Source organism: Xenopus laevis, chromosome 5L (genome assembly GCF_017654675.1).
Source record: "Xenopus laevis strain J_2021 chromosome 5L, Xenopus_laevis_v10.1, whole genome shotgun sequence".
NCBI lineage: Eukaryota > Metazoa > Chordata > Amphibia > Anura > Pipidae > Xenopus > Xenopus laevis.
In genome coordinates, this window is record NC_054379.1 from 35,946,349 (window position 1) to 35,962,308 (window position 15,960).

Consider the following 15,960-nt stretch of genomic DNA (forward strand, 5'->3'; position numbering starts at 1 on the left):
AAACAGGTAACACAAGAAAATACATATTTTGCAACAAATGCTGGAAACCCAGGTGCTATTCAACTTTTCTGAACTGAAGCAGCCATTGCATTCTTACCTGAGTGCGCAAGTCCATGAGTTAGATGTGCCATTATAGCATACACTGCTTTTGATAGACAGTATAATAGGCCATTTCTCCATAGACCCATTTCATCCTTGGATGCTCCCAGCTTTGACCACTTTCCTTTTTTTTCATCTCAGGGGCCTAGTCCTGTATTGTAGCCAGGATATCCATGTCCAACGGCCCTTTGTGGTCTTTCTGGAAGCAACTTACTGTCATTATAGGCAAGAGGGCAGCTGACTTGGCTCTCTCGTCAGCTTTTGCATTTCCTTGTAGGTTCTGGAGTTTGAAGCTTTGTGTGCGCTTGTACTTTAAGAATGGCTTCCTCAGTTGGAAGCTGTAATGCTAACAATAGCTGTTTTACTAAATTTGTATTTGTATTCTAATTTGGTTTACCTGATGATGTCACAAAATTTCTGGCCCTCCAAATTAGAAGATAGTCGAGACAAATACCAATACAGTACCTGCTATCATAAAAGATGTTTGCCCTTTGACCTTCCACTAGTGTGCATGATGTGATGAGTGCTTGTAGCTCAGCTTCTTGAGCTGACATATGTGGAGGTAGATTCTGCTAAACTAAAACATCAAACAAATGTTACAACAGCATATGATATTTAGCATCCTCAGTACAGTAGCGAGAACCATCAAAAAACAATTCACAATAAGGATTTAACAAAGGTATATCTTTTACATTATCAAACCCATGTACCTCACTTTGTCAGGGTGTGTGAAGCATTTGATGTATCCCAATGTCTTTACAGATTTGTTGAATCTATCTGCAATATCTGAAATGGGTACATTGATTGTACATATTTGGTTGCAATAGATGAGAACCCGGGGCAAACCATACTCTTGATACTGCATCACACCTCCCCCTTTTTGAAATGTGGGTGTGAGGCAGCAACCAAATATGGTAACAGAGCATGGGGTGCAACAGGCCAATCGCCTAAGCGCAAAAAAAAGAAACATCACCTTCTGGAGTTTTGCAACCTGCTTTGGTAGTCAGATTAGGCACTACCCGATGGGATGCAATAACATCTTTAACTGCTGTGAGATCCTGAACAAAACTCATTCTTGCCGGGCTTTTTAATTGGCAAGATGGGCTGATCTTGTGAATTAACACTCCCCTGTCAAGTAACCCTTGAATGACTGGGCGAATCCCCTCTACTTGCGCCCTGGACAGTGGGTGCTATGGGATTTTGGGCGGGGGGGGGGGCCGTGGGTCTACTTGTTTGGACACAGGTGGGATGGATGACATCAACTAGATATCCGTCGGCGATAAAGTCCACAAATCACTTTGAAATTCACGAGGTACGGAAGGTTCCTCCTTAGACATTTCTTTGAGTGACAAAAGATTTACTGTATGTGGGGTATTAGTCATCTCAGACACTTACTGAGGTGGAACAGAAACACACACACTCAATCCAGAATGCCTAGTATTCCGGATCCGGGGGAACTTGCACAAAGAAACACCAACGAGTGGATCAGAATAACAAGTTCCGTTTATTGAAGGTCAAACATAGGCTTATATAGGTTATAAGTAAAGACGTCCCAATATAGTGACGTATCAGCATAGTTATTAGCATAGTATATGTCTGTAATAGGTATAGCATTCAGGATGGAGAAGAGAGACAAATATGTGCATTGGCGTTAGCTAAGATATTTTGTCTGAGGCAAGCTGATAATATTGTTTTTAGTACATGATGATACTTGTGCAAGGTTGTCTAAGAAGAGACAGTATAGGGTCGTACAGAAAAACAAGCACAGAGGCCTACAAGGGTCGGCACGTAGGCATGTTAACCCTTCAGACCTCATCCAGCTTTCCTTCCTCCTTACTCTCCACAGACACCTCTTCCACCTCCTCCTCCTTTGGCAAAACTTTCACTTTCTTGTTCAGTTTCTTTACAGTAGCAGCCATTTTTTTTTCTGCACCAACCACAGCTTTCTGGCTCACTGCACACCTGCTGGATCCCAGCCTTGCTCGGGTATTCATTGCCCCTGTTTCCTCTGTTGGGGGCAACTTCTTACCCATTTCCAAAAAAATATATATAAATAAATATTCAAAAACAAAAATGAAAAGTAAAGGCTATAAAGCCGCAAAAGCAACTGAGAAATCAACCTCCCCAGACCCAGAAGGGCCTGGGTAAGTCAAAATCACAAGCTCTCTCTCAAAATCACCAGCTCTCTCCAAACACGTCTGCTCCCAACGGGGATCAGATAGGATCTGTGCAGTTACAGGGACAGAATGCTCTGTTATTCAGCTTTGTATTCATTTCTTATCGCCAGGCAGTTTGTTAGTGAAAAACTGAACTAGGGGTAGGGTAGACAGGAATGTGCCTACCCCCCCACCTAAGTTTTGCCGTAGGCATATGCCCCTACTGCCTAGTACTGGGCCGGACCTGCGGAAATTCACAGAAGTTCAGGGCAGGATGCAGAAATCATGGTGGATTTTACCTTGTTTGTGCAACCTGTCCTACAGTAAAACCTGTAAGCCAAATTCATTTAGTCTGAAGTGTTGTGAAGTTCAGAACTGAAAGGAGACCAGTGCTGATTTATTTTACATTTAGTGCTGATGAATGAACATCTACTCATCCCACTTAAATGAATTCAGCACAAATGATTTCAGGCATTTTTTTTCTTTCAGTATGAATTTTTCTACCTTCCGTATTTGCGTTTCATTAGCTCTTTATTTATGTTAAAGTCCACATTGAAAGATGAAATTAAAGGAAAACTATAGCCCCCAAACAATGTAGGTCTCTATAAAAAGACATTGCATAAAACAGCTCATATGTAAAACCCTGCTTCATGTAAATGAACCATTTTCATAATAATATACTTTTCTAGTAGTATGTGCCATTGGGTAATCATATATAGAAAATTGCCATTTTAAAAAACAAGGGCCGCCCCCTGAGATCGTAGGATTCACTGTACTCACAAACATACCAACAAACCATACATGTTAGGTCACATGAGCCAATTAACAGACAGAGTTGTGTCTTTTGCTTCCTCACTTCTTCCTGTTACAGTTAGAGTTGAAGTATTTCTGGTCAGGTGATCTCTGAGGCAGCACACAGACCATCACAAAATGGTGGCTCAAGGCAAGAGATGTAAAAGGGCAAGATTTACTTAAATATATATTCCAGTTTGGTGAGATTCTTTAATATACCACTTAATATGATATGAACTATCTGTTGCTTAAGTGTTCATTTTGGGGGTATAGTTTTCCTTTAACTGGGGAAATGGAGAAAGCAGCAGGACAATAGGGATGGGCCTTGGGAGAATTCACACATAGATGCCTATGCTCTTCAGGACTTTGTTCCAGAATCCCCAGTGTGTGAGTGTGTGAGAGTGTGAGCGGTTTTATTCAGAGATTCCTTGGGGCTGTGGATTTGCCATCTGTAAAAGCAAGTTCATTGCTAATCAGTCACGGGGTGTCTGGGGACAGCTTTTTAAATCTAATAGATGATCATGTCAGGAGCAATTGTACAAAGGGCTATTCATCAGTTAGGTGTTAAAGTAGCTGAGATATTGTAGGAACAAACAAGTAAGGAGAAACGGATACATGCAGCTAGCACTCAAATGGTACGGGCTGAATACTTTTTTTTAAAAAAAAAGATTTTTATTTTGCATTGAATATATAAAAGTCTGGAACCAATTAGCTGAAGAAAGGCCACTCTTATAATACTCCACAGGGTGTGTCCTCAAGATGAACAGAGGAGTGACTGGTAGGGGAATGTATGAGAGTGAAGAATTGGAAAGCCAGACATGTCAAGCCCAGAACTGGCAGCAATCCAGCGTAAGGATCAGCAAAGGTCTGAGCATTCTGTCTTCTCACTCAGCCCTCCTGGGACTCAGACTCACTAGCCTCTGCCAGTCCCTTCTCCCCTCCAAGGATTCAAACTAGGGATGTACGGAATCCACTATTCGGGAATCGGATGCTTGCGAAAGATTCGTCCGAATACCGAACCAAATCCGAACCCTAATTTGCATATGCAAATTAGAGGGGAAGGGGAAATTTTTTTTTACTTCCTTGTTTTGTGAAAAAAGTCACACGATTTCCCTTCCCACCCCTAATTTGCATATGCAAATTAGGATTCAGATTCGGTTCAGCCAGGCAGAAGGATTCAGCCGAATCCAGCTGAAAAAGGCCGAATCCTGGCTGAATCCCGAACCGACTCCTGGATTCGGTGCATCCCTAATTCAAGCTCACTAGTCTCTTAACACCCCCCCCCCCAAGGGATTTAGGCTCATCAGCCTCTGCAACAAACTTGCTGACACCCCTCTGCCAGGCACTGTCTCTCCCAGCACCACCACACTTCCCTCCATTCTAGGAGGTGTCCGGAGAGCTCTGACGTGTAGTCCCATAACTCTTTTAACTACAGCTTAATTAGCTAACTACTTCTAAATTAGGCAGCTGCGGCTGGCACTAGGAGCAATTCGTTTTCCAAAGTTGCCCGAAATTGCCTCATGAGGAAACCTCGGGAAAACAAAGCGCTCCGACTGCCATCCCTCCAGTGATTTACATTCTAGCCAGCAGGAAGGCAGTTCAGGGAGATTAGTCGCCCCGAAGAAGAGGAGATTTGTTGCCAGGTGATTAATCTCCTCAAATCTGAGCGTGTGTCTCTGCCCTAAGTGGAGTAAAGGTGGCCATACACGGAGAGATCGACTCATTTGGCGATGTCGCCAAACGAGCGGATCTCTCCCCGATATGCCCACCTTGAGGTGGGCAATACCGGGCTGATCCGATCGTGGGCCCTACCTAGGGCCCAATGATCGGATCCTAACGAATGGTAATGGGCGGTCGGAAAGCGGGACTGCATCAACGAACAGATGCGGCTGTGATCAGACAGGATTTTTAGTCCCATCCGATCAAGATAGATCTCGATCGCTCGGGGAAGCCGAGTTGATCAGGGAGTGATAGAAATGGGAAGTGAGTTTACTTATTTGTGGTTTTTGACCACCGGAACTGTGGCGTAGTCTACTGTGAGGGAAAGAATGTGTGCCTGGAAGGCATAGCGTAGTTGCAGATGTCTATAAAACCGGACTATGAGGGCCCCAGTTTTGGTTTGTGTCTGTGCGTGTGGAGAACGCTTGTTCTGCCAATAAATTTCCCAGTAATTTAATCCCCAGCAGAGACCAGTACTGAAAATGTTGTAGGTTTTTAAGTTGTGGAAGATGAGAGATTCTCCAAAGTGGTAAGGAGGGGGAGAAAATGATTTGATTAAAATGGAATCAATGAAAGACGCCCTTCTCATAATTTAAAACTTTCTTGAAATGGGTTTCTGGATAACAGATCCCATATCTGTATCAGGTCTACCTATTTTATTTAATACTGCTTTATTGTATATAGCATTTAGAGGGTTGTTTATTAAAGGTTGAGATATGTTTTATTATTACATTTTTTGAGTGTAGTTCCAGTAAAAACTTGAATTTTTCAGGATTAAAAAAAACTGCAAAATACCATCTAAAACCTGTCGAGGTCATGTAGAAGTCAATTGCAGAGGAAGATGTTTTTTGCCTTCATGATTTTCGGGATTTTTTTTTTTTTGGTGGTTTGCACTCGAAAACTCGATCAATTTGAGGTATTCGAGTTTTTCCCCCCAGTTGCATTAAATTGAGTTTTTTACATAAATAAGCAAATATTCGAGTTGTGAGTTTATGCAAGGTAGGAAAAGCCTCACAAACTCGACCTTTGATAAATATCCCCCTTATATTTATAATGCTATTGTTTTTACATTTCACGTGCCGATCTGTATGCTTCTGTCTGTATAACTAGTTGCTCAGACAAAAGTTAAAAAAAATAGTGCTGCCTAACTTTTTCCATAGAGTCAAACAGATATTTACTATACTGCATGTAAATGATGTCATCCAAAGACATCATAGTGCTCTTCTGGTTGCCTAATCTCTTAGAGAGTCACATCTGACCCACAGGCTTCCAGTTGGACTTCTCAGGGTTAAAGTATTCTGGGAGTTGTAGTCCAGCAGCCATAGAGGATATCCATCCAAACTATGGTTGTATACAGTGTCGGACTGGCCCACAGGGATACCAGGAAAACTCCTGGTGGGCCCAGGTGTCAGGGGGTCCTTGTGCTGCTAAACATTTGGCCTATTTCATGGCCATTCCCTATTTCTTTGAGAACAAAGAGGCTAAATAGATGGAATAATAGATTATAGTATGTAACGAATATAGACTAGGAGAATAGAGGTTGAGTGAGGAAGAATAATAATAGTACTGGTTCTTTGGTGGGCCCTTGGTCTAAGTTTTTTAGGTGGGCCCCTAGTGTCCCAGTCCAACGCTGTTCATACATAATTAAACAAAATGCAATTCTTAGCAACTTAGCAACTTAGGTCTGGGCTTTTGTGGCCTTCCATCAAATCAATCCTAACATTAAAATACCCCTACCCTACATAGACTCCCCTCCCACCTCCCCCTCAGTGTTACCCTGGGCAAATGCCCTTAAATTTTACTTACCCCTCGGTGCAGATTCAGGCATTGGAGTTCACGGGCGCCATCTTCAGCCGCTTCGGGAAATCTTCGGAATGAGACCAGTTTGGCGGCGCATGCGCAGTTGGAGCAATTTCCTGTTTCGTGACAACTGTGCATGCGGCAAAATTCACAAAAATTGGCGGCGCACCGGCCTCATTCGGAAGATTACCGAAGCGACTGAAGATGGCGCTCGTGAACTCCGATGCCTGAATCTGCACTGAGGGGTAAGTAAAAAGTTAGGGGCATTTGCCCGGGGTAATACTTAGGCTGGGGGGAGGAGGGTCCTTTAATTAAAAGGGTTAAAATCCAAATGCAGGTTTTGTTTTTTTTAACCACAATTTCCTATTTAGTGGACAAACATTTGACCATTCAAGATTTGATAAAAAAAGGAATAGAAAAAATATATGAAAATGTACATAAATTATTATTGGATTTTCAAATTGCTTGTGAAATACTGCCTATCAATATAGCTGGTTCTGTCTCTTAACTTAAAGTATGATGGAAAGAGGGATATTCTGAGGCAATTTTCAAAACCTCTCACTAGTCGGCATTAATTGTAAAAAACAAATACTGAAACGACTCCACAATAACTTTGCAACTCTTTTTTTCTCAGTTGGCTTTTCTTATTTTATCCATAGCGCTCAAGAAAAAGTATTGTTTAAAGGGGAACTCCATCAAAAAAAAAAAAATTGACATAATGAAAGAAAATATAATTTTAACCAGCTTTCCAATATATACAAAGATATAAATAGTAGGATGTAGAGAGTGATATTCTGAGACAATTTGCAATTGGTTTTTATTTTTTATTCTTTGTGGTTTTTGAGTTATTTAGCTTTTTATTCAGCAGGTCTCAGTCTGGTTGCTAGGCTCCAAATTACCCTAGCAACCATGTATTAATTTGAACAGGAGACTGGAATATGAACAGGAGAGGGTCTGAATAGAAGATGAGTAATAAAAAGTAGTGAAACCAATAAACGTGTAGCCTAACAGCTTTTGTTTTTGGAAAGCTGGAAAGAGTCAGAAAGAAGGCAAATATTTCAAAGGATAGAAAATAAAAAATGAAGACCAATTGAAAAGGTGCTTAGAATTAGTCATTCTATAACATACTTAAAGTTAACTTAAAAGCTAACCACCCTTTTGAAGGAGAATGAAAGGCATAATCACTGGGGTGGTGGGGGTGCAAAAATTTTCGGCTGGGGGCTTTCTTATAATCGCTTAAAGGGGTGGTTCACTTTTAAGCTAACTTTAAGTATGTTATAGAATGTCCAATTCTAAGAAACTTTTTTTTACAGTTTTTGAATTATTTGCCTTCATCTTCTGATAATTTCCAGCGTTCAAATGGGGGTCACCGACCCCATCTAAAAAAACAAATGCTCTGTAAGGCTACAAATGTATTGTTATTGCTACTTTTTATTACTCATCTTTCTATGCAAACCGTCTCCTATTCATATTCAAGTCTCTCATTCAAATCAGTGCATGGTTGCTAGGGTAATTCGGACCCTAGCAACCGGATTGTTGAAATAGCAAACTGGAGAGCTGCTGAATAAAAAGCTAAATAACTCAAAAACCACAAATAATTAAAAATAAAAACCAGCTGCAATCACATCATACTAAACGTTAACTCAAAGCTGAACAACCCCTGGTGCTTCTGTTCACTGAAAACCATTAGCACTGGGTACTAATATAGAAGCTCCATGCCCAGGGCCACCATTTGAAATCACAGGGCCCCGTGCAACAACCCACCCACCTGAGCATCTAAGCCCCACCCCAGATCCCTCCCAATTTTCTCCAGTTTTCATTTATCAGTATCACTGGCCCTGGGTCTCAGATAAGTGATTGTAATCACTGGGGATACTTAATATTTTGGTACCTCCCTTCCCTAGTGAATATGCATTTCCTTCTCCAGCTAAATTGATAGGCAGTATTTCACAAGCACTACAAGTTATAAAAAGCCAATAATAATATATGTGCATTGTCAATCATTCCTTTATAAAGTGTGTACAACTTCAACCTTCATTTAAAGGGGTAGTTCACCTTTAAGTTAACGTTTAGTATATTATAAATTGGCCAGCTTTTCAATTGGTCTTCATTCTTTATTTTTTGTAGTTTTTGAATTATTTGCCTTCTTCCGACTCTTTCCAGCTTTCAAATGGGGGTCACTGACCGAATCCGAATTTGCATATGTAAATTAGGGGCAGGGAGGGAAATCACGTGACTTTTTGTCACAAGGAAGTAAAAAATGTTTTCCCCTTCCAACCCCTAATTGCATAGGATTCGGTTCGGTATTCTGCCGAATTTTTCGCAAAGGATTCGGGGGTTCGGCCAAATCCATAAAAGTGGATTCAGTGCATCCCTAATTATTGTTGCTACTTTCTACTACTTGACTTTTTATTCAGGCCCTCTCCTATTCATTTTCCAGTCTCTTATTTAAATCAGTGTATGGTTGCTAGGGTAATTTGGTCCCTAGCAACCAGATTGCTGACATTGCAAACTGGAGAGCTGCTAAATAACTCAAAAAACACAAATAATAAAAAATGAAAACCAATTGCAAATTGTCTCGGAATACCACTCTCTACATCATACTAAAAGTTAATTTAAAGGTGAACAGCGCCTTTAAGGCCTTCCCCTTTATAATGGCAGGCAGAGTTAAATGGTAAAGTGAATGAGGAAAGGGTCCAGAGTCCCTTGTGCAAATATAGTGCAGGGTCCCATCTATTGATCTCAAACACTTGTGACCCTTGACCAGCAGTTTCCCAAATTCTTCTCACTCTCAATCAGCCTCTGTCCGTGAGAAACTGCATAGAAAATGGTGATTCATACTACAGGCTTTCTGCTGCGAAACCTTGTGACCAATGAAGCTTCCATAGACCCATAGCTGAATATAGAAAATAAAAAAATAAATCTTTAACCACAAACTGCATACAGATACAGAACATTAGAAAAGTCTAAGGGGCCCATTTACTTAGCTTGAATGAAGGAATAGAATAAAAAAAACTTCGAATTTTGAATGATTTTTTTGGGCTACTTCGACCATCGAATTGGCTACTTCGACCACTACTTCGAATTGAACGATTCAAAGTAAAAATCGTTCGACTATTCGACCATTCGATAGTCGAAGTACTGCCTCTTTAAAAAAACTTCGACCCCCTACTTCGCCACCTAAAACCTACCGAGGTGCAATGTTAGCCTATGGGGAAGGTCCCCATAGGCTTCCTAACAATTTTCTGATCGAAGGAAAATCGTTCGATCCATGGATTCAAATCCTTTGAATCGTTCGATTCGAAGGATTTAATTGTTCGATCGAATGATTTTTCGTTCGATCGTAGGAAATGCAGTAAATCCTTCAACTTCGATATTCGAAATCGAAGGATTTTACTTCGATGGTCGAATATCGAGGATTAATTAACTGTGTAAATGTAAATGTGCCCCTAATTGTCTGATGTGAGAGAATACAGGACAGTGGTGAATAAACGGCTCACTTAGCTATGGGCAGTGCCAGGGGCGTAACTACAGAGGAAGCAGACCCTGCGGCTGCAGGGGGGCCCAGGGGGTACAGGGGGCCCCATGAGGCTCTCATTGATGAGCAATTTGAACTTATATTGGTAAAACAGGACAAACACTGGATATGTTGGGGGCCCTAAAATTAATTTGCTGTGGGGCCCAGCAACATCTAGTTACGCCACTGGGCAGTGCTGTTGCCTTTAATAGAATTTCCTCTCTGTGCAAATGTATTCATGATCTTTGAAGACCAACTGGTGGGAGACAGGAGGTTTGGTTTGCAAAGGGTAGTCTGCGAAGTATAAGGGTAGGGACCTTTTTTGGCGCGATCCGACTGTCATTTCCATTACTTACCTTATTTCCGTCGCATGCGATTTGTTGCAGCTTATGTAGTCCTACCCTAAGATCTCTGTAAATCATATGATGAGACCTCATATGTTTTTTAGGAACTTTTTATCCATAAACAGAAATGGGACCTGTTATCCAGAATACTTGGGACCTGGGGTTCTCTGGATAATAGATCTTTCTGTAATTTGGATCTCTATGCCTTAAGTCTACTAGAAAATCATGTAAACATTAGGGAGGAACTCCACGGTGCGTCTCGAGCCGACATGTCGCCATGCGAAGGGTCGATGTTCTGAAGATACAGGAAGTGAAGGAGAAATCGCAGGTAAGAACTACATTTATTCCGACTGTGGGATGAAATGCTGCGTTTTCATCCGAAAGTCGAATAAATGTAGTTCTTACCTGCGATTTTTTTTAACTACATAATATATGTGCATTGTCATTCCTTCATAAAGTGTGTACAAATTCAACCTTCCTTTAAGGCTTTCCCCTTTATAATGGCAGACAGAGTTAAATGATAAAGTAAACAAGGAAAGGGTCCAGCGTCCCTTGTGCAAATATAGTGCAGGGTCCCATCTATTGATCCAGCAGTTTCCCAAATTCTTCTCACTCTTATCAGCCTCTGTCCCTGAGAAACTGCATGGAAAATGGGGATTCGTGCTACAGGCTTTCTTCTTCTCATTCTAACGCTGCGTTTTCATCCGACAGTCGGATAAATGTAGTTCTTACCTGCGATTTCTCCTTCACTTTCTGTATCTTCAGAACATCCGGCACGTCGCATGCGTTTCGTTGCATGTCGGCTCGAGCCGCACCGTGGACTTCCTCCCTTAAATAAACCCAGGGTCGGACTGGGGGGTCCGGGGCCCACCGGGACTGGTGTCCAGGGCCCCCCTCTGGCCCCCGCTACCTACTTGTTGGCGAATCCCTGCTCGGCGCCCAGGCGGCAAAGGGAAACGGCGCGCATGCGCAAACGGCGCTGCGATGCGCCGAAATTTTTTTTATTATTTTTTTTAAAACTGTTTGGGAGAGGGGGACTGGCCCGGCGGGGGCCCACTAGGGTCGGGGCCCACCGGGTATTTTCCCGGTATCCCGCCGGGCCAGTCCGACACTGAATAAACCCAATAGGCTGGTTCTGCTTCCAATAATGATTCATTATATCTTAGTTGGGATCAAGTACAATTTACTGTTTTATTATTACAGAGAAAAAGGAAATCATTCGATTAAATGGAGTCTATGGGAGATGGCCTTTGCATAATTCAGAGCTTTCTGGAGAATGGATCTCATACCTGTATTACTGTTTTGCATATGTAGACAAGTGGGCTATTCCGTTGTTTCCCTTACGAGTGCAGCCATGGCAAAGCAATCAGCAATCTGCTTAAATCGCTCTACTGTAGGTAGAATAATTAAATGCATTTCTGATATCTGGTTGCTATGGAGCTGAATATTTGTAGGGGGTTTGGGAGAAAGGAAGCAGAAGATTCTTTCTTACACATAGGGGCAGATTTATCAAAGGTCGAGGTGAATTTTCGAATTCAAAAAATTCAAATTTCAAGCCATTTTTTGTGTAGTCCAACTAGGGAATAGTCTAAATTCGATTCGACTTTAAAAAAAAATCTGAATACCTAAATTTATCATGAATACCTAAATTTATCATGTAGGGTCAAATTTCGAATTTGAAAAACGTAGAAATTAGAATTAAAAAAGACCAACCGAAATTACGGTTTTGACGTTTCTTTTGTTGGCCGATTAGGTCAGCTTTCGATCAAATAGGTCTGTATTTAGCCGAATTCTAATCGGACGAATCCAAGTAATAGCGCGTTCGATCGAATTTGAATCAAGGTTTTTCCCAAAAAAATTTTTCAAAGTCCACCAATTGACTCCAAATAGGTTCAAGGAGGTCCCCCATAGGCTAAAACAGCAATTCATCAGGTTCTAGATGGCAAATGGTCAAAGTCGAATGTACATGAAAAATTCTAATCAAATTCCCTAGTCAAAGTACACAAAAAATAGCTAGAAATTTGAATTTTTTGAATACGAAAACTCACCTCGACCTTTGATAACCTGCCCCGTACTGTCTCTTTAAAAATTCGACTTCGACCATTTGCCATGTAAAACCTGCCAAATTGCTGTTTTAGCCTATGGGGGACCTCCTAGAAGTCAATTGGTGGACTTTGAAAAATCAACGGGGTTTTTTTTCGGGAAAAACGTTGATTCCAATTCGATCGAATGCGCTATTACTTCAATTTGTACAATTCAAATTTGGTCGAACACGGACCTATTCGGCCAAAAAAAAACTACGACTTAATTTCAGTTGGTCTTTTTGAATTAAAAGTTTTTCAAATTCGAAATTTGAAGTTTTTCAAATTCGAGATTCGACCCTTAATCTGCCCCATAATGTGATGTATTTCCCCATTTAAAGGAACAGTAACACCAAAAAAAGAAAGCTTTTTAAATGAAGTAACATTTAATTTAATTAATTAACATTTAGCATGCACTGATAAAAGCTGTGTGTTTGCTTCAGAAAGACTACTATAGTAGTAGTTGCCATTCAAACTGAAGAAGGAGAAAAGGCGCAGGCTACGTAGCGTATAACAGATAAGCCCTGTCCAATACAATGGTGTTTTATCTGTTATCTGCTATGTAACCTGTGCCTTTTATCCACCACCTGCCCCCATGGCTACACAGCAGCTTTTTTTTTTTATAAACTATAGTAGGGTTTCTAAAGCAAGCACACAACTATTAGCAGTGCAGGGCAATGGTACATTATGGGGCATATTTATCAAGGGTCGAATTTCAAATTGAAAAAAATTCGAAATTCAAAAAGACCAACCGAAATTAAGTTGAAGCTTTTTTTTGGGTCGAAAATTGAAAAACTTCGATTTTTGTCCACCAATTGACTCCAAATAGGTTCTAGCCATAGGCTAAAACAGCCATTTGGCATGTGGTTCAAGTCGAAGCGACAGTGCCGTACATGATAAATTTCGATATTCCAATTTTTCAATTTTTTTCAAATTCGAATCGAATTTGGACTATTCCCTAGTCGAAGTACACAAAAAAATTGCTTGAACTTTGAATTTTTTTCATTCGAAAATTCAAATTGATAAATCTGCCCCTAAATCTTAATTACTTTAATTACACTTTTTCTGTTTTTTTGTGTCGCTGTTCCTTTAAGGAATGTGGAACTGTTTCAGCAACATTCCAGGCTGGGTGGGTCTCATTCAGTTTCTCTCTGTTCACACAGAATTGCCTCTTTTTTTTTTTTCCAGTTCCTGGACATCTGCAGACTGGTGAAAGATGATGCCTTAAAGGTTGTGTCTGCTTTTAACATCCCTCACAAGATAATCCAGGCCCCTATCGCCGGCATCCTAAACCCCAGAGCAAAGTGGGCATACTACCCCCAGTATGATGAAAACGGGGAGATGGCAGCCAACATCAGTGCCAAACTCTAAACCAAAGGATCAGGGGAGAAGAAATCCAGCTGAGTATTAAAGGAGGGGAACATGAACCAACAGTACAAATCAACTGACTCTATTTAATTCATCCAAACAACCAGCAAGCTGCATAGGAGTAAGATAATTGTAAAGGATATTTTTTGTTGCATATAGTTATACATGTTAGGTTACTGTATGCCAGTAATTCATGGGACCAAACACCTAAAAAAGGACTAAATAATATACAATATAAAAATCAGGAACCAATTCTCTTTTTAGGCCATAATTTTACTTAGGCAATGAGCTTCTTTAAATAGTTCTTTTTAATAGCTTTAAGTATTGTGGGGCATAAATTCAACAGAAAATCCATTTTATGGAAAATAGGAAAATTCACATGATCAAGCTCTCTCACCCACGCCGACCAATCAGATGTTTGTGTCCATTGCGGTAATTACATTAGATCAGTAAAAGCTTACTGCTGATTGGTTGCTTTGGGGGCTAGTCCTTGTTTTGAAGTAGATACGGCATTGTATACATTTGGGGAGAAATAATCCATATCTTTATATTAATTGTTTATAATTCAAATGGTTGCCCCAATATAAAAATGATGGTATTCTGAGTAAGAAAATGTTCAGGTTGACACGAGATGTGTCTAATACAGAGTTCCATTCCATACAGTCCCTTTATTTAATTGGCTGCCTTGTGTTCTCATTGGCTTCTGCATCAAGTGCCCTCCTCTGATTTCCACTATACAGACGCCCTGTAGGTGATGCACCACTTAATGATTTAGGGAGGGGCAAGAAGCGGAGACAACTAATGAGCTGAATGTGTATAATGTATGTATTAGGCTGCGGAACATCTCTTTGTATAGTAACGTAAGGAACAACCTATACACCCCCATCCTGTAGCAGATACCCCTTGTGCGTTATCCAGATTACATGGGAGTTTTTTTCTGAATAAAGGTTCTTTCCAGAATTTGGGGCACCTACTTTAAGTTGGCTAATAATCATTAATACATTGAATAAACCCAATAGGATTGCACCACCATGGATTGGTGCAGCTTAGTTACCATCAAGTACAAGGTACGGTTTTATTATTACAGAGAAAAAGGAAATCATCATTAGAATCATGTGATTAAAATGAACTCTATGAGAGATGGCCTCCCCGTAATGCGGAGGTTTCTGGATAATGAATTTCCAGATAAGGGATCCTATACTAGCGACCTGCACTGGTCTGTTTTTTAATACCTGCACCCAACCCGTACCCGCTTACCTTAAGCCTTACCCACCTTCTCAACCCCATGGATTTCCACCTCTCCCCACTGTGATTGCAATGCCAGCCGGAAGTGATGTCACATTAACTGGACGTGATGTCATATTGATGCATTAGGAAGCTTAGATTGATGCCTGTAGCGCACCCCACTGGAGTCCATCAGGTACCTGCGGGATACCCACACAGTGGGCACATGAAGCATAACCCAGCCGTGTCCCGATCACATTGCGGGTATTTTAGGGGTAACCAACCCTACCTGTTATCCAGAATGCTTGGGACCTGGGGTTTTCCGGGTAATGGATCTTACGTAATTTGGATCTTCATATTTTAAGTCTACTAGAAAATCATGTAAACATTAAATAAACCCAATAGGCTGATTTTGCTTCCAATAAGGATTAATTATATCTTAGTTGGGATCAAGTACAAGGTACTGTTTTATTATAACATAGAAAAAAGAAAATTATTTTTAAAAATTTGGATTATAATGGAGTTGTTGGAAGATGGCCTTTCCATAATTTGGAACTTTCTGGATAAAGGGTTTCTGTATAATGGATCCCATACCTGTACAGGACTCTATCCTATACCTGTCATATTTCCAATCAATCCTGGTGACCTTTTACACTTACATTACACTTACATTATTCAAGGATTAATTGTTTTAACATTAGGGAGTGTATATCTATTTTTCCTACGATTTTGGTGCTAGTAGATGTAAAAATGTTGTCCAATGGAAGCAGAATTCTGCAAAATATGCTCATTATTTAAATGAAAATACATTTTGAACAAGCCAAAACACAGTACTGAATAAAATTCTTGTTTACAATGTT

At 40.6% G+C, this 15,960-nt stretch overlaps 1 protein-coding gene across 1 annotated transcript in view; it reads left to right on the forward strand.

Moving 5' to 3' along the window:
* LOC108716607 (acyl-coenzyme A oxidase-like protein) overlaps positions 1-15,960 on the forward strand; it is a 151,287-nt gene extending 135,327 nt beyond the window's left edge. The window contains exon 19 of the mRNA XM_018262858.1: positions 13,697-15,960. Within this exon, the coding sequence (XP_018118347.1) occupies positions 13,697-13,879 (183 nt within the window). The 3' untranslated portion in view covers positions 13,880-15,960. The remainder of the gene's footprint in view (positions 1-13,696) is intronic.